The sequence below is a fragment of the Osmia bicornis genome, chromosome 15 (assembly GCF_907164935.1).
Source record: "Osmia bicornis bicornis chromosome 15, iOsmBic2.1, whole genome shotgun sequence".
Taxonomy (NCBI): Eukaryota; Metazoa; Arthropoda; class Insecta; order Hymenoptera; family Megachilidae; genus Osmia; species Osmia bicornis.
The window spans coordinates 1,915,634-1,932,826 of NC_060230.1; the positions used below are offsets into that span (position 1 = coordinate 1,915,634).

The window sequence follows — 17,193 nt, forward strand, 5'->3', positions numbered from 1 at the left end:
CCCTTTTTTTTCTACCCCTACCGCGACCACCGTCGCCACCACCACCGTTCAACCGCGCCAATTTTTACGCTGCAAACGAAATCTAACGATCCGTTCGATTTTCCCTTTTCCCACCCCCTCTTTCATTCCGCCTACGCGTTCGCGCTTTGTACATATTTCCGTTTCGCGAGGAAAAGTCGAGAAGGGGAGAAGCGGAAGAGGAGACGTAGAAAGAGAACGGAGCGTGGTAGGCAGCACAATCTAAACGAGCGATCGGCATCCGATCGAGATCTGATAATCGAGTTGTTGGCACCTGTGGCAGCGGACATAATTAATGTCGGCTAGGTGCTACCGACCTGTCCCTCTCTCCCTACTCGCCTGGCTCGTTAATTCCCTACGGGACATTAGCGAGCAAATTAGGCGACAACCAGCCCTCTCTCTATCCGTCTATAGTCCGTCCAACGAAATGAATAATTGTAAACAAAACAGCTGTCCGGTGTTCACGCGATCGATGCTACCGGGTTTTACTATTGGCTGTCAAGTAAAAATCCCGTATATGTATAGGGTGGGCAAAAATTATTATTCTTCCAAAAGAAGTATGCACTTACTCGTCCGTTTCTCGCGCGTGCAACATGGCAACGCGACTACTTCCTTTTCCCTTTAAAACGCGGAATAAAGTGGCCGAGGATCAGCCAGGAAGTGGGCGTTTCGCCGTCACCTTCGAACGGGCGAACCGGGGAAAGAGGAGAGTAAGGAGAAGCAGCACCGTCCAATTCCCGTGGATGCTTTTTCATCTCGATTCTTCCCTATTGCCTTTCGTTTCGCAGGGGTAATTAGCGATTTAACGGACGCGCCAAAGTCGGTGGAGCAAGCTGTTATTAGAAGCGAAGCGTCGCGAACCAGCGGAGGCCAGGGTAAACGGGTGAATGTGAAGCGGAGGAAGAAGATAGATGAGCGAAAGGCAGGGAAAACGGTCGGTTAAAAATTTGGCCGCGATTCTCGCGTTGCGCCGGACAGGAAGGAAACTCGTCGTTCGAGAAAGAGGATGAGCGAGCCCGTTAATGTTTTGTGTATTCAAATAAAGAGCGTGGATGCGCGCGTTCGCACGCAACTGAACGAGTAGTTTCCTTGCGGTTAAAGCGAAGCCGAGCATCGGCTAATGGCTTTATAATGCCTTCGTTTCGCGTTGAAACGCCACCGGTGCTTCTATCCTTTTCACAGATCTTTCTCTCCCTCTCTGAAAAAACAAACGTTAAAAAGCTTTCCAATTTAGAGGATTACTCCTCGAGATCGTTCAAACTGTGTCCGACGCAAAGCGAGTTGATTCCCATGGCCGCTTAAGCTTCACCCGATCCTGGTTGTTGCACCCTCCTCGTTAACCGCTCGCCAATGCTCTTCTAACGCCTCTTGTACTCGGTTAACCAAAACGGATCCGCTCACCTCGGACACGAGTTCTCCTTCGTTGAAGATCGGAAGGAAAATCCTCGAAACGAGGAATGGGTGAATAGGGTGAAAAATCGAACAAAGGTGTGAAATAAGTAGGCTCGGTACAAGAGTTTATTAGGGGTTATTTACAAGGGAACAGGTTGCACAGCGATATTCTATGCGTCTTCGCAACACAAGCATCAACGATACAACGGTCTACGCTAACGCTAATTGCCGGCACGGGCGGCGATGGATCGTCGATTAAGCTATCGCGGAAATTGCGCGAAGCGTACGCGATCGGTTGTCGCGTCGCTCCACTTTTCTCACGCGTCGAGTACGGTGTCGAAACATAAATAACGATAAGTCATGATACGAAATATACAACTTATGTTACACGAACGCGAAACCGCGTGTTGCTCGAGGCTCGTGAATCTGTACGTTATGTATATATATCTATATACAGTAAAAGGTTCGTGGTACGATGCGTCGTTGGAGAAGTAGAGGCGCGGTGTATGGACCCTGTTCCGATCGAGTCCGCGGTCGGATTTCAAGTATGTACAATGGTTCGTTTTTCTTCTAATATCCGCGTCGCGTCCCACCGATCGGACAGACGGCGAGTGGTCCCGTGGTTTACGAGCTGGGACGCAGCTATTAAAAATGGTTCATCGACGACGGTTCGCGGTTCGCAAGAAGGTGGACTGTGGTGGGCCGCGACTACGACGGCGACAAGTCCTGAGCGTCCCTGCCGAGGCTGTCCGTAGGAGAGGGCGTAGCTCTCCTGGAGGGCGAGAGCGAGGTTCCGAGGGGTGTGGACGACTTGGGAGCGGCGGCGGTGTGATACGGGGAGAATCGATGGTGCGCCAGGGCCAGGGCCGAAGGGTAGAGCGGTCGTGGGGCGGCTGGACCCGCGTTCGCACTCTGCGAACTCGACCCGGCTAATTGCTGTTGCTGTTGTTGTTGCTGTTGTTGGTGCTGGTGATGGGCGGCCGCGAACAGGGTAGGTCCGATCGAGGACGCCCACCACAGGTGTCCCAACTGTTGTTGCTGCTGCTGTTGCTGTTGCTGCTGGTGCTGCTGTTGCTGCTGATGGCTGGTACCGGCCGACGAGGCACCAGGATAGACCAAGGCCGCGGGACCTACCAGCTGAGCGTAAGGGCTGACCGCGACCGCGGCCGCGGCCCTAAGCAACATCTGAGACCGCGCCGCCCACAACGCCTTCTCCTCGAGGCTCAGGTTGCTCACCGCGCCCGCCTGAAGTTGCTCCATCTCGAAGGGCAGTCGATGAGGAAACCTCAGCGTCTGCTGCTCCGCCAGCATCGACTCCATCGTCTCCCTGAAAGGGAAGCTGCTCGATTACGCATTTTCGTCGGAACGAATCGCGGACGCGGTACCGTTTCGAACCCGCCCGGTCCAACGATCGTCGACATTTACCTCTCGAAATCGGTCAGCCTGGACGAGTCTCGGAAACCCTTGGCGAACGGGTTACTGTCGATCTTCAGTTTCGTGATCTGCAACAGAGACGAACACGGTTGCCATTGGTAACGAATTCGCTGGGAAATTACGGTGAGAGCGTCGTCGGGGCAACGACGCGTGACGGCGGAAAACGGCCGGCCGTTTCGAAACGGTTCGTTCCGTCGATCGAGAGTCAACGGCTCGTAAAATTAGAAGAAGCCGGGAAAATGATAGGGTGCGAGGGAGGGGGATGGGATTCGCGACCTATGGTTCGCGCTCGCGAAACCTGCATCCCTCGTAGTGGAAATCCACCCTAAGTCGGCTTCGGAGCCGAGTCGAGTGGCTCGTTTCGCGTTACCCATCCCTAGCCCACCCACGACGCGACGAACCCGCAGGTGGCTCCGATCAAACTCAGCTCCCGGTAGGTAGATCCACCGAGTCGGCCTTACTCTCGACTCGGTGACAAGCCGTTTCCCGTCGCTTCCGCAAACGCGTTGCTCCAGATTCGAGCCGCGCTTCACAGTTTTTCGAACGATTACCCAGAGAGTAGAGCGTACAGGGTTTATTTGTTCGACAAAAGGAACCGCCGCTCCCTCGTCTGCGAAGGGAAAGCCGAGATGGAGTGGTTAGCGAAGAGACTAGAGGAGAGGAAAAAGAGAGACGACTACGACGACGACGACGACGACGACGACGACGACGACGACGACAGAGTTGGTGTCGAGTGGGTGGTCCAATTACCCTACGGTTTCGCGCTCACGAGCAGCACGTGCAGCCTGGTAATAAGACTCTTTCCTTCAAAGCCGAGGCTAAGCCGCGCTAAGCCCGGAGCTGCCTCGGTTTTAGTTACGATTCCGCTGACATCATTAGCCAAACATCTGGCCCACCTCCGCCGTCAGCGTCCTCCTGCTCGCGCCTATCTAGCTACTTCCACCGCGTCCTCGTCTTCGTCGTCGTTCCCCCTTTTCTGTCCGCTCTTTTTCGCTCGTCCCGTCTCGTCTGCTCGTTTTACGATCTAGCTACGCGCCGGTATCGAGCCACTCTGCTCGTCTTTGAAATCGAGCCACGCTCGATGTTTCACTCGAACCTTCCCTCTTTGATATCCTGCGGTTCGTTTTCCTTTCGCCCGAATTGGAAGCGGATTCTCGTCGAACGTTTATCGTAAACGCGGAGCGATCGCGAACGAGGCAGAAGTTATACGATTCGCTGACACGGGCCGACCAAACGGTTGGACCGCTTCCCAGACCGATTTACAGCGTCCACGGTGGACGCGCGGCGAGTGGTACACGCGGTGATAAATTTCCTCGTCCGTTTCGTTCCGCTCTTCTCCTCGTCCTCCTCTATCTCCCATTCTCCCATCCTTCTCTTTCGATGGCAAAGCGTCGTCGTCGGGACGTATAAATCGGAGCAGCGTCCACCGCGAGCCGCCAGATATTTTACTCCGTATATCGGCTGGGATAGCGGGAATCGCGGGAAAAAAAATGCCGGAGATTTTTGTCGTCGATGTCGGCGGAGCAAGGTCGTTGCCCTGTTTCGTTTCGAGGATGAAACGCACGGACGATTTCGATCTCTCGCGTTCGACTCGCGACCGGACGGAAGAAAGAACGCGGCGGAACGTCACGCGATGCATGTCAGCGTAAAACTCTGCGCGCCACTCTGGACACAAAGTCATTTTTTCACACGTGCCGAACAAAGTCTCTTACCGATCGAAGGACAGGTAGCCAATTACCTCCGGCTGCGAAGCGTCGATGAAAATTGGGAGAGAATTTGCGAACGCGATGGGCCGGTTTCTCTCGTTTTCTCTCTTGGGAACAATTGCAGTTTCTCGGACTCGAGGGAATCTCGTTTGTTCGTGCGTCGGGTTCGCGTGCATCCATGCCTCGCCGAAACGGGGTACGGATCGAAGAAGAATCGTCGAATTTCTCGGCTGGCTGAGCTTGCGAGGAAAAAAGGAGGCGACGTTCCCGTCGGTTGTCCCAAGCTCGCTCCCTCCGCAGAAGCTGCGCGAAATGAAGCCGTAGATAATTGAAAGGGATGCTTTCGCACCCGGTCCGCTCCTAATAATAGATTTAATAGAGACGCGCTCATCGAAGAAAGGGTGCCGGTGCTTGCCTTGGAACAGCACCGAGCGCCACTATTTAGTGCCGCATGCACGCTGTCCTCCTTCCACCGTCTCTATCTCGCTTCTTCATTCTTTTCCTCTCGACGACGCGTCAACGATAACCGGGAACAGATCGAGGAAGAAAAGCGTTGGCGAGATGGTGGAAAGCCCGGAGCTGGTACGAGCGTGCGCGGCGAAGAACCGGGCAGCCGCCGTGTGTGGTTTCCACAGGAGCCTCCTCTCCCTCTGCCGCGCCTCTGTCTCATTTGAACGCGATTATTTATGTTTTCTTTCGTTCGAGCGTGCCGACGCCGACGCCTGCAGCCACTAAAACCATCGGCTCCTTCTTCCATCTCCTCTTCCTTTTTCCTTCTCGTCCTCCTTTCTTCCCTCTTCACGGCGTTGCTGCTGCTTCGACTTTCAGCTTCTTGCGACACACGCGCGCACATTTTTCCCTCCGGAAGAATTCACGAAACGTGAAACGACTTGGCAGACAGCTGGTCCCCCCTGTTTCAGCTTCGAGCAGCTAATTAAGCAAAGTATACGACAGCAAAGTATAAAGATAACGAGCCACGATTTGTTACCTCGAGAATTTTCCAACGCGATCGTCGCGATTAAGATTGCCCGGCAATTATTGTTCCGCGTACCCGTTGAAACCGCGTTTAAACGCTCTCTTTCTTTCCCGAAATTTCCAGCTTATCGCTCGTCGATCGTCGTTGGCGCATCTCCAACCATCTTCCTATTTATTAGCCATCGACGAACATTTCGCCGTCGTGATATCTTCGCGAAGCTCGAGCTTACCTACCCTATCGTCCTTCGAAGCTGCTTGAAAACGCTAAAACCCTTTTACCGGGTAGCTCGAAGCCGATTCGATCGTTGGCTCGCTCGTACGCTTATCTCTGCGACAGCGTTATCTTCTTCGAGGGAACGAGGTCGGATAAAGCAGCGTCTTCCGATAATTTTCGGGGATCGTGAAATTGGAAAAACTTGTAGAACGGAGGGCGACTAGATTCGGAATAAGGAAGGTTCGCGACGACGAGCAGGACGATTAGCGAGGCAGCAGGGAAACGGATAGACCGAGTGAAATAGAGGAAGAAACTGAGAGGAAGGAGGGACACATCGGTTGGCGATAAGGAGGCAGCAGAACGGATGGAGCAATAGCGTGGCCAGAGGGAAGGAGGACGGCAGTTAGCTTATGAATTATGACGCGTACGAGCGAGAAAGACGAATCGAGTCAGTCTTAGAGGTCGTTACGAGACTCGGAAAGGAGCGACAAGAGGAAGACAAAAACCGGCGTGCCGTACACGGGAAGTGGCTCCGTGGCGAAGGAAAAAAGAAAAACTTGACATCGCTGCTAAACGAGCGCATCCCTCGACGTCGACGACGAGCACGACGATCGCTGCGACTGCCACGAGGACAACGACGCCAATAAAGAAGACGAAAGGGAACGTTGAACAGGATAACGACGAGCGACGGGAAAGGCGCGAACCGCGACGAATGAATTTCCAGACCGGCTGCTAAACGAGAGATATCGTCTCAACGGTATAAACCATGGACCCGCCATGCGATACCACAGCGACGATTTTCTTCGAGTTATCCAAGTACGACGATACGCGTTTCTTGTCTTTTCCCGCGAAAGACTCGTCGCGGAAGCGACGAGCGGAGAAAAAGAAATGGAAGAAAGACGATAACGAGCCGGGCGGAGAGAACAAAGAAAGCGAGGACACGAAAGGGAGGATAAATGGACAGAGAGGAAAAGAAGAAGCGAGCTCTGACTCGAGGTAATTGCCGAGCCGTCTCTTCGCACCTCATCATCGTCATCAACGGCTCCGCTCCGTCGTTCTCGTGGTCGTCGCGTACGACGAGGGTGGGTCCAGGTTGGACCACCCGTTAGTACTTTGAACCGACTCGATTTGCTACCTTACCACCGCTGGCCCCATCGTCGAGTCGGTTAAACGAGCCTAACGGAATTCCGATCGTGTCGCGATGCGCAAAGAGCGCGGAGAAGAAAGGTGGTAGCCGAGGGATAATCGCGTCGCGATGCCTCGCGACGCCGGTGGAATGCGAACGACCGCGAGCCGGACCACACACGAGGCGGTCGCGGTCGCTTCTAAACGACTGGCGTAAAATACGATACCGGGACTCGACGTTCTTCTCCTGCTTCCAAAGCGAACGCAACGAGGATAAATGTACGATCGCGCGGCATCGTTGCAGATTCACCGGACACTCAGACGGTACGCTCGGCAAGTTAATCGGTTTCAGGGGGGAAAAAGGGATAGACGAAGGAAGAGAAGTCCCGAAGGGTTATACGCGCGAGAAAAATATAAGAAAAACCGTGAAACGAGCTGAAGGGTGTAGAGAGCGATAGAGAGAAAGAAAAAAGGAGACACACTTACGAGTTGATTCTGATAGGCGGTGACAGCGGTGAATATCGCCTCCGGGAATATGAAGGTCTTGTGAGGTTCCTTCTCGAGGTCGGTTATCGGCTTGGCGGTGCCCGAGTCCGGTCGCTTCACCAGGTGGATCCTCGGCTGGTATTTGTGCATCGAGTTCAACACCAGCTGCAAATCGTTGCGATTCATCGGTAGATTTACGCCGCGCTATCTTCGAGGATGCGTTTCAGAATAAACGAAAAGCAATCGCGTCGTAGTCGTCGTGGCGCGCGAGTCCAAACGGTCGTTTCTCTAATTTCTCAATTTTTCAAATAATTGGGGATGTTTTCTAATTTCGTCTTCTTACGAAAACACGGTCAGAACCGGATGAATCCGAGGGTCGAAGAAGGCTGAGAACGGATGAACCCGTTGCTGCTCCCTTTCGACCTCCGTCTCTGTCTACGGTCCGTTGACCAGCGCGATAGATGGACGATACCGAAGGATTCCGATGAAAGAAAAAGCGTACGAATTAGAAGCACTTTGTCGCTCTCCCTGAAACCCCCTCCTGCTTACCATTCAAAAGAATCACTTTGCCCTCGTCTGGCAGCGGGTAACACGTTGAATACAAAATGAGTACCGTGAAGAACCATAGGCCCGATCGGAGTTCCTATTTACGTCAGTCATCCGATGAATTAAGGGGCCCTGGAGCCGTCGCCGCCATCGCCGTCACCTCGGCACCGAATACCCACCGATCGAACCCCGACACCCTGGACTCGCAAACGACGACGACAAACTCAGAAGAAAAAGGATACTCACGTGTCCGTGTCTGTCCATGTCGTTGTTGGTCAGCTTGACTTTCTCGAACGAGACGACCTGCTTTCGAAGCTGTTCCCCCGTAAAAGGCGAGTCCGGATGGACGTAGAGCCTCGCCGGTGCCGGTGGATCCGCCTTTCCGGCTACCAACCAGGAACTTCTGTGATAAGCGTAACGATACCTCTTGTTGTCCACGGGAACGATGTCCATCAGCACCGCGTACCGGCTGTCCGCCTTCAATCCGTTGAACGACACTCGGCAGGTCGGGAACATCCTCCTGCGAAAGTGAAGCAACAGCGGGGGATTTAGAATCGAAACGGGCGGAAGATGGGGGCGGTGAAAATTTTCGAACGAACGCGGTAAAACGCGCGCCGAGGGGCGACGAGACGAAACGAGACGGTTGCGTTCGCGGATACGAAAAGTGGAGGAAGAAGGGCGGAAAGGGGGGCAGAGGATCGGGCCTGGCGTGAATGTTTTGCCTCGGAGGCCAAACATTAATACCGTGTCGGGCCCCCCGCTGCTCGACCACTAAAACGCGGGGACACCCGCCGATCTTATCTACGTCTTCTCCTCGGTCCTTGTCGACTCGGTATGCATTCATCCCGCCAGCGCCACGAGCGTGAGTAATGCTTTTATTTATCAAGCCGTCCTTTGTTAATGAATTGAACTCGCCTCGCGAGAGAAGGTGGCCTCTTCGATTCCACCTTCCTTCTTCTCTCACCCCCCTCACCCCCATTCCTGCTTCCTTCGCTAACAAACTTCCCCCTACCCCCTCCGAACCTCCGACGACTTTGTTCCCCGTTGGAAAATCGAGACTAGTTTTTCCTCGATTCGATGCCGCTAAAACTCGCCCCTCTTTCCTCGATTCCCTCCTTCGACCACTTTGAACGTTCACGCCCACTTCGCGAGCGAAACGGCGAGGACAAGGGTGGGTAGGATCGTGAGAAGGGAGAATTTCGTGGCTGGGAGGAAAGAAGAACGGGCGAAAGGAGGGGAAGTTCTGCCCTTAAAGCCTCTCTCTCTCTCTGCGAATAAGGCGGAGGGGTAGGACGGGGGTTAGACGAGGGGAGATGGTAAGAAGCGGAAGCCGAAGGCGGTGGCGAAGGGTCGCGCGAGAAGATCGAAGGAAGGAACGAGGGAGTTGACGGCTGAAGGGTGCGACGAGCAGCGTCGCGGCGCAGATCTAATTACTAACGCACGAGTAAACGCGCAGTGGGGTAGCGGAACCCCTTCGGGAGCTGGAAGAGCCACGGATGTTGCCATCGTGGCGGGCAATTAGGCGCGCGTCCGCCGCGTCGCCTCGCTTCTCCTCCCTTCCTTTTTCTTACTTCCTACCCTTCGACACCGAAACCTTTCGATACTTTCCCATTTCCTCCGTTCAATCTACTCGACTTCTTTTTTTTTCTAGAAAAGAACGAATTTAACCCTCCGACTACTGATACATATTAGTTATGGAACTTTGCTTCCGCATTGTACGTTTTAATTTTGGGGTGGAACATTCATCGCCGATGGGGAGGAGGTAACAGGAAACGGAGGGGGAAAAATTGTACAAAGTGGGCGCTGATTATTCGGCGAAAGGTAAGGCCTGCGACCGGATTCCAGTGGAGGCGCGATATCCCTCTCGAAAGACAGCTAGCTGCTAGCGCCTCCGCTTGCCACCGCTTGCCACCGCTCCTCTCAAGGACCTTTATAAACTGGCATATAAGCTCGTTCGGTTTCCACACCACTGCGGCCCGACTAATTGACCGAGCCTCGATATAGCAATTTAACCGACCGCCTGCCACCGCTTCCTTTTTCGTATTTCTTTTAATTCTCGCCTTGTAATTCCACCTTTGTTCGCGTCCCTGTTACCTGTTCCCTCCTCGAATATTGAATTTCAACCGACGGCTTTCGTTGCTGGCAGCCACCTCTCTACTTTCCTTTTTTTCTTTTCTTCCTTTTCGAACGCAAACACCATTTTAATTTATCAAGACTTACCTTCCAGTCTTGGTGATGATCATCTCGGTGCCCAACTCGTTGAACTTGTCCCACAAGTCTTTCGTCTCGAGATGACACACCACGTGCCTGAGCTCCTCGCAGTTGGAACGTTCCTGGAGCAGAGGATTGACGGGTGATGCGGCTTTCCCGCTTGTGCTTCCGGTATCGTCCGTTTCCGGATCGTCCTCGGCGACGATCGGTTCCTGGATCACCGGAGCGCCGCGGACCACGCCAGACACGCTCGGTTCCCTCTCTGAAAAGCAGGCAAAACAGACTCGTTCGAGCAGGATCCTTCAAACTGACAGCGAAAGAAACGAACGCGCGACTAGCGGAAAGGAAAGATCGTTCGAACCCCGTCGTTTGTCGTTAGCACGTCGTTGACGTCTGTTTTTTTCTCTTCCGACGTCGCGTCACTCGACAGCCAGTCGACAGAGTTTAACGCGTAAACGGGTAAACGGTTAATAACGAATGGCTCGTCGTTTCTAAAATCCTATCTACTCGCGTCCTAGGTATCTATCCAGCCCGTGCGAGACGAGGGGAGAAATAAAAAGGCGATACGAGCTGATAATTAATCGGTTGAATCGTGGTCATCGAGGCTAGAGGAAATCTCGAGTTGCGTGCGGATAATCTCGTAAATATCTTGCTGTATTGAAAGGTTTCCAGCCAGCAGCGGTAAATGGAAGGCTGAAAGTAAAGAGGAGGAGAAACGATCCGGGCACGAGGGAGTTAAAACTAGCATCGGCAAGAAAGAAAATTGCCGTTATCGCAACAGTGGTAATTCGCGGCTAATGCGATGCGACGCGAGCCATCCGCCAACGATTGCTTCTCTCTTGCGAAAACGTGTCTATCTTCCGATACAATGAATTTTATTCACTCGATAATTAGCAGCCGTCCCGTCCCCTCCCGTTCCCGATGGCCGATTTCGCGGTTACGTAAAAGCAATCACGCGATCGCCTGGCAGGGACAAACGGACCAAAGCTTTTCCTTCAAAGCCGCGCTACTTCTTGGTCGCCGTAATTAATCGAACCGTGGCGATTTTCAAGGATCGTTTGCTCGCTGTTTTGCGCCACGTCGAAGCTCCAACACCGTAACCAAACGCGTTCCACTAATTTTCCTGGTTCTTCCTTCGAAGCAGACTCGTCGCGTCGTAGGATAATCACGACGCCGCCGTGGTAGCTAAAGGATAATTATCCACTTACGATCGGGGCATGCTTTACTTTAGCTTTATTAATCGCAACGTAGGCCGACCGGTAGCGGCTCGTGAAATTATAAAGCTCCTTCGTCTAAGATGTAAGACGGTTACTTTGCTGCATTTCAATTTCTTCTTCTTCTTCTTCATCTTAACAGAGGGGTTAAAGGGTGAAAACGGACGCGGTCGTTTACGAAAATAACAACGAAGGTAAAATCGAAACGATTCGTGCACGATTTAAGTTGGTTACGAAGCGTCTGGCCGTACTCGATAATTCGAAATTATCGCAAACAGATTAATAATAAATACCCGCAGCTTTAGTGGCTATTCTTGTGCGAGATTTTCTACGTCGATACTCTTATAGCCGCGTATTTCGCTTAATACGACGCGGTTAAAAATTACTTTCGCTCGTTAAACGGATTCTCTTACCTAGGCAAAATGGACGTCGGAACGAAATAGAGGAGAAAAGCCGTTCTCCTAACCGCGAATTACTTTACGCGATCGTTTATCGACGGAGTTAACGCGAGGCGATCGATCGGTCGATCGATTTTAAATAACGATCTACCTGGCGAGGCGTAAATCAAAATAAATTTGTTCGCGTTCCTTCCGGAAGACGTGAAATCGTGAACGGAGAAAGCTAGGCGAGGCGAGGCGAGGCGCGAAAACGCGAGCAATTATTTAAAGGATGAATTTTCGCGGGCTCGTGTAGCGGCTAATTGGCCGGTCAGGGAACGTTGCCACGATGTGTGGTCTGTCATCCGCGTATTTTTATTCGACGCGACGAACGGCGGTGTTAAACGACTGACGAAACGGATGACGAGTCGCGTCGCGTCGCCTAGCGTCGCGTTCGGATGGTTAGGTTTCGTGCGGTGCACGTCTGCCGAACAGCACGAGTTTCCGCCGACTTTACGAGCGACCTCGTCAAGTGAGTTACGATTGCGAGTGCACGCCAGCGGATCAAAGAGGCAAAGGAGGACAGATTGAAGCGAGTCCGCTTGCTAATGTCCCTCCCACGATCTACGACAATCTCCCCCTTCCTCCTCTTCTATTTTCTCTCCCTCTTCAACGCGTTTCAAACGATTCCTCTAGCGTTTCATATTTGTCGGCGAATCTGGCGATATTTACGCGCACCTTACGGATCGCGCCTTTGCCATCATTTGCAAAAAAATCCAGCCAGGCGGAGAAATTTACGAGCGCGGAACAGAGAAGACGCGGAAACGCAAATTCGACCCTGCGTTCGAACAACGCTGACGGCGTATCGAGCACGATAATCGAGCGAATCCTCGATTATCTCGAACCTCGCGCTCTTTCACGATAGCTTCGCGTGAATCTACAATCCGTTGCCGAGAAAACGTTTCGTCTCGCTCGATTCTTCGACGCGCATGCGATCGATTTATTCGTTCACCTAACCTTCCGCTATTAATATCCATCGTTTTAATAATCGAACGATGGTATTCGCGGCCGCATCCTCGTCTCGGAATTGTCGGAGAGAAGGCCGAGGGAGAAGAGGTCGGTGCGCGACGCGTAAGAAAAATTAGCGTAGCTCTCGCGTTTGCCTACCTGCCGGTTACGCGGAGCATTAACGCGTTATCTGATTGCGACAGAGAGACTCTGGTCGATCGATCAATCTGTCGGCAAGTAATTAAAAGAGGCAGCTTGTTTGTTCGCGAAACGTAAATTAATCTGGCCGTGACGAGGCGTTCGTTCTCTCGATCGCTTCCGATAGAATTCCCACGCGGTCCTCGAGTCCCATCGAGACGCGATACCCTTCCAACACTCTCCTCTCCTCTCCTCTCCTCTCTCGTACATCTATCCACGTTCGCGAGTTTTCAAAGAGAAACTATCGACTAACAACGACTCTTCGAATGGAGCTGCACCGACAGAATCGTAATTTTTCCATCGTTTCCGACGGTGCTTCCGAGCCGAACGAGCCACGCGAATCCGTCTCGCTCGAGCAGTCTCGTACGATGTAATTCCGGCTGAACGAACCATATCGCCACGTCCAGTTGACCGTCTATCCGATTCCAGCTGAAATTGCAATCGGCCGGTTCGATCCGAACGCGGATGCAGCGTTCGTCGTCGAATAACGTGGAACGGTCGAAAGATCAACGAATTTCACCGCGATAAAATCATCGACTTTGTATCGGGCCGATTATCAGTTTCGCTTATCGTCTATCCTTCCGAGAAATCTCGTTTGACGCAAAAGCAGAGAATGCAAAGTACGCGATTTCTTTGATCGAGAAGAAGATAGTCAAACTAATCGTACGATTTTTCAATCTCCTCGGGCGATCTGCGTTTATTCGCAAAAAGGTTTTCACCGTATCGCTTCCGTTTCTGAAACGTTTCAGTACAGGTCTCGCGACAGCCGACCGGTGAACCAGAGAAATCGAGCGAGGAAGCGAAGACGGTAAGAATGGTAACGGCTTCCGGTCGTTTCTCAACAGACGTTCCCAAGCTTCGATTCCTTCGAACGGTCGTCGGTGCCGTGGCAATCTATCCGAGGCGATAGCTCCTCGTCGAACCGAGTCGTTGACTATTTATCACGCTCCGACGAAATCTTTCTCCTCTTCTGCCGTCTTTCGAAGCGATGGCAGCTTCGCGGTGACACCCGGTGTATCGGATTCGTCGGGTACGCGAAAAATGTGCGCCATCGGCTGGAAGAGGGCGAGTGTGATCGAGGAGGAGCAGTGAAAAGAAATATGGCGTTCGTGGTGGTCGTCGCGTGGAAGAGGAGCAAACATGGCTCGCGATAGCCGCTGACGCGCTACCGAAAAGCAGAACTCGCGGAAGGGGACGAACAGTTTGTTGTCGGTGCACGAGTCACGAGGCGAGTTTCGGATTAGCGATTTATTTAACAATTTCCAGCGTAAAGCCTGCCAGCTACATAGGGATAGTACGAAGGGGAAGCGGAGGAGGAGGAGGAGGTGGAGGTGGTGGAAAAGGAGGAGGGGGTGCAGGAGAGTAGTCGCGCGTGTCCAACACACGTGTGCACGTACACGAGAGAAAGAGAGAAAGAGAGAAAGAGAAGGCTGGTCGATTCATCGCGCCGTTTACCCAAGTTTATTTGGGAACGACGGTCCGTTTCCGTGGGTGAATTGCACCGTGGCCAACCGTAAATTTCGTCCGCGTAGAATCTTCGTGGGCGATTATTCGCCGCGGGCGTCCAAGATACGCGATGATGAAACCAAACACCGTCGAGTCTCGTTCGGACGTCTGGCTGGCTGGGCAAAGCAGCCACGCTCGTTTCCAGAATTCCGATGAGACAGCTCACCTGGCTCCGCGAAACACGCAGCCCGTTTCTCGCACGGCGAATTAACGCGACCGGATCGTCGCGCGACCACACGCGGTTTCATTCAGAACCTTATCCGCTAAATAATTCATTAACCACCAAATCCTTTTCTTCCCTCGGTCTTCGTATTCGCTGTATCGTACGATACATCCCTGCCGGTTAACAGTCTACTCCAGCCCGGGACAACGACCTTTCGCGCGGCCAACCATTCGTCGGCTAAGAAGAACGAGAGGGGAACGTGGAGCGTAGAGAAGCGATTATCTTCGATTATCTTGGAAAGAGGCGAGAAACGATCGTGGACGCGCAGGACCGTCCCGAAAGAATATTTTTCTCGCTTGCCTTTTTTGCTCGTTAGAAGAAACGAAAGCGAGCAGGGTCGTTAGCGGGGATAGGAAGAAAAACGAGCTCGATTGCACGAGCTATGAAGAAAAAACACGGGCTACTCGGTTCTTATCTCGATAACAAGCTCGCGAGTAAATACGCTTTTCCAGAGGGGGTCGGGGGGGGGGGGGTGTGGGAGGGCCAGGGTGCAGGAACGATAAGGGGACTCACCGTGTTGGTGCAGTTTCCCTCCGCCGACGGCTTGTTGCTGCAACTGCCGATGATGGTGCGATGGTTGTTGAGTTTGCTGCTGTTGCTGCTGCGATTGTTGCGGCGATTGCAACGATTGTTGTTGCTGCTGCTGCGGCGACGGCGAGGACTGCGATTGCGATTGTTGCTGCTGCTGCCGCGAGTCTCGAGCCATGATGGCCGCGATGCTAAAGTCGGTGGCACATTGACGGTTCGAGTTGCAGTTGTTGTTCAGATTGTTCAAGAGACTGCTGTTGGGCGAGGGGCTGGAGCTGTCGTCGCCGTCGTCGCGCGTGCATCCGGACGACAAGCTGGTGGAAACCGCGGAGGCGGCGGTGCCCTCGGTTTGCATTTTCCTCGCAAGAAACGGATGTCGTGATTCCTCGTCGTCCTCTTCGCTGCCGGCACCACCGCCGCAGCCGCCACCTCCGCCTCCGCCTCCGCCACCGCCACCGCCACCACCGCCACCGCCACCACCGAACGAAGACAGGGTCAATCCGTTTCTCTTCCTGCCGGGGAGACTTCGCGACGACTCCAGCAACATCACCCCGTGCTCTGCTACTCGCCGCAACTCGCTCCTCTCTCAACTGCCTTGCGATTATCGGACGAGAAACGGTCGACTGGTATCGAAAACGATCGCAACCTCGCCGACGACACTGGGACGCGGAATCCTCCGCATCCTCTCCAAGCCCGTTTCCTTTTCAACGGCGATATCGCGACGTCTTTGCGAGAATCTAATCGGAACGGATTCGCGAGCAAACTTGTACCCGGATTCCTTTTCGGCCTGGGTTAGGCGGAAATTGACGGCGCGCGCATCGTAACGACACTACGATACGCGAAATCCAGCGGGCAAAACAACGGGCAATTCGCGCCGCAGTCGGCTAAGGAAGAGAGTCACTTTCGGAGTCCGAGAGATTCGAGGTGGTGACAAAAGTGAGGCGCAAACTCGATCGCGATATCACGTTAGGTACTCGTAGCGGCGTATCGTTTCGTAAACGTGGAGAACTCTCGAGTCGAGCGGAGAGCGCGGACAGAACGTGAAACGAGAGAGCGACCGGTTGCCCGACAGACTGACCCGCGCCACCGGCGGTCGGCTTCTCGTTTCGGCCCCCACCCCCGGCGCAGCACGGCTCTCTCTCGAGCTCGATCGTCCGCGTCGGGTCGCGTCGCGTCGCGTCTCGTCGCACGGAGGGACGCGGTCGGCTTGGTTGCTCGACGGCTCACCGGCTCACCAAGCTCGACGGGGCGGCGGGAGAGAACGCGCGCCACTCGACACTCTCTCGGGGTGAGAGACGGTTCGAAGAGGGAGACAAGGCGTCGGTGGTTCGGTAGGCGGTCCCCTCCAGCCAAGCTCCGCCCGAACGATCAGCACCCGACTCCGCCTGTAGCCTCTCTCCTCCTAGGAACACGAACCGAGCCCCGCGACCACCTTATTACACCGCTTCCGTCCTTCTTCCCCGTTTCGAGGATCGCGATCGCCAACCGGCAGCCAGCTGTCTTTCTACGCGCGTACAACCTACTACGTGCCGTCCGCTACCTTCGCGTTACAGCCTGTGCGTTTTCGCGCGGCCTCTTTACTCTCTTCCATCTCCTTCCCTTTCCGCGCTTTCCGCTCGTTCCCGCGTCGCCGCCTCGCCGCGTTACCGATTTCGCTGCCAGGCCACGTCGCCGTTAATGGTAGCAACGCGATGCGACTCTCTCTCGACCACCGTGCCGACCCTGTCGACCGTGGGCATTGGTGGTAGTGACGATCCCAATGGCGGTAGTTGCTGCTGGTGGTGGTGGTGGTGGTGGCAACCGACGACGACGACGGCGACGACGACTACGACGACGACGACGACGACGACGACGACGACGAACGCGACAGCGACAGAGATGGTGGTGGTTGTCGCACGGATCGTACGTGCCTGCCCCTCTGCCTCCCTATATCGAGTTTATTCCTCTTCTTCGTTCTACCCTAGCATCCTTCTTCCTCTCGGCCAGGTTGTTTCTTTCGGCACGGTGGCCCTCCCGTTTCTCCTCGGACTTC

General features: G+C 53.9%; 1 protein-coding gene across 4 annotated transcripts; it reads right to left on the minus strand.

The window, feature by feature from the left end:
- Nucleotides 1-1,509: 1,509 nt before the first annotated feature.
- LOC114878722 (T-box protein H15-like) lies at nucleotides 1,510-16,246 on the minus strand. Of its 4 annotated transcripts, none has more exons than XM_046288792.1 (6): nucleotides 15,147-16,246; nucleotides 10,117-10,369; nucleotides 8,143-8,416; nucleotides 7,351-7,515; nucleotides 2,836-2,912; nucleotides 1,510-2,737 (listed from the first exon to the last, which is right to left on the minus strand). In XM_046288792.1, the coding sequence occupies exons 1-6, from the start codon at nucleotides 15,706-15,708 to the stop codon at nucleotides 2,119-2,121; spliced, it is 1,950 nt and encodes a 649-aa protein (XP_046144748.1). In that variant the 5' UTR covers nucleotides 15,709-16,246; the 3' UTR covers nucleotides 1,510-2,118. The 4 variants fall into 4 exon arrangements, with proteins under 4 accessions (XP_046144748.1, XP_046144747.1, XP_046144746.1 ...); XM_046288791.1 differs by having other exon boundaries at nucleotides 1,510-2,749; XM_046288790.1 differs by having other exon boundaries at nucleotides 7,351-7,554.
- Between the last annotated feature and the right edge of the window lie 947 nt (nucleotides 16,247-17,193).

Bases quoted from the DNA above. Each gene is read 5' to 3' on its own strand.
- LOC114878722 (XM_046288789.1), bottom strand. From the start codon at position 15,708: ATGTTGCTGGAGTCGTCGCGAAGTCTCCCCGGCAGGAAGAGAAACGGA. The intron at 7,555-8,142 runs GTGAGTATCCTT...CCTCGAAGATAG, and splicing joins ACATGGACAGACACGGACAC to CGCGGCGTAAATCTACCGAT. The intron at 2,913-7,350 runs GTAAGTGTGTCT...TCTCTGTTGCAG, and splicing joins CCGCCTATCAGAATCAACTC to ATCACGAAACTGAAGATCGA.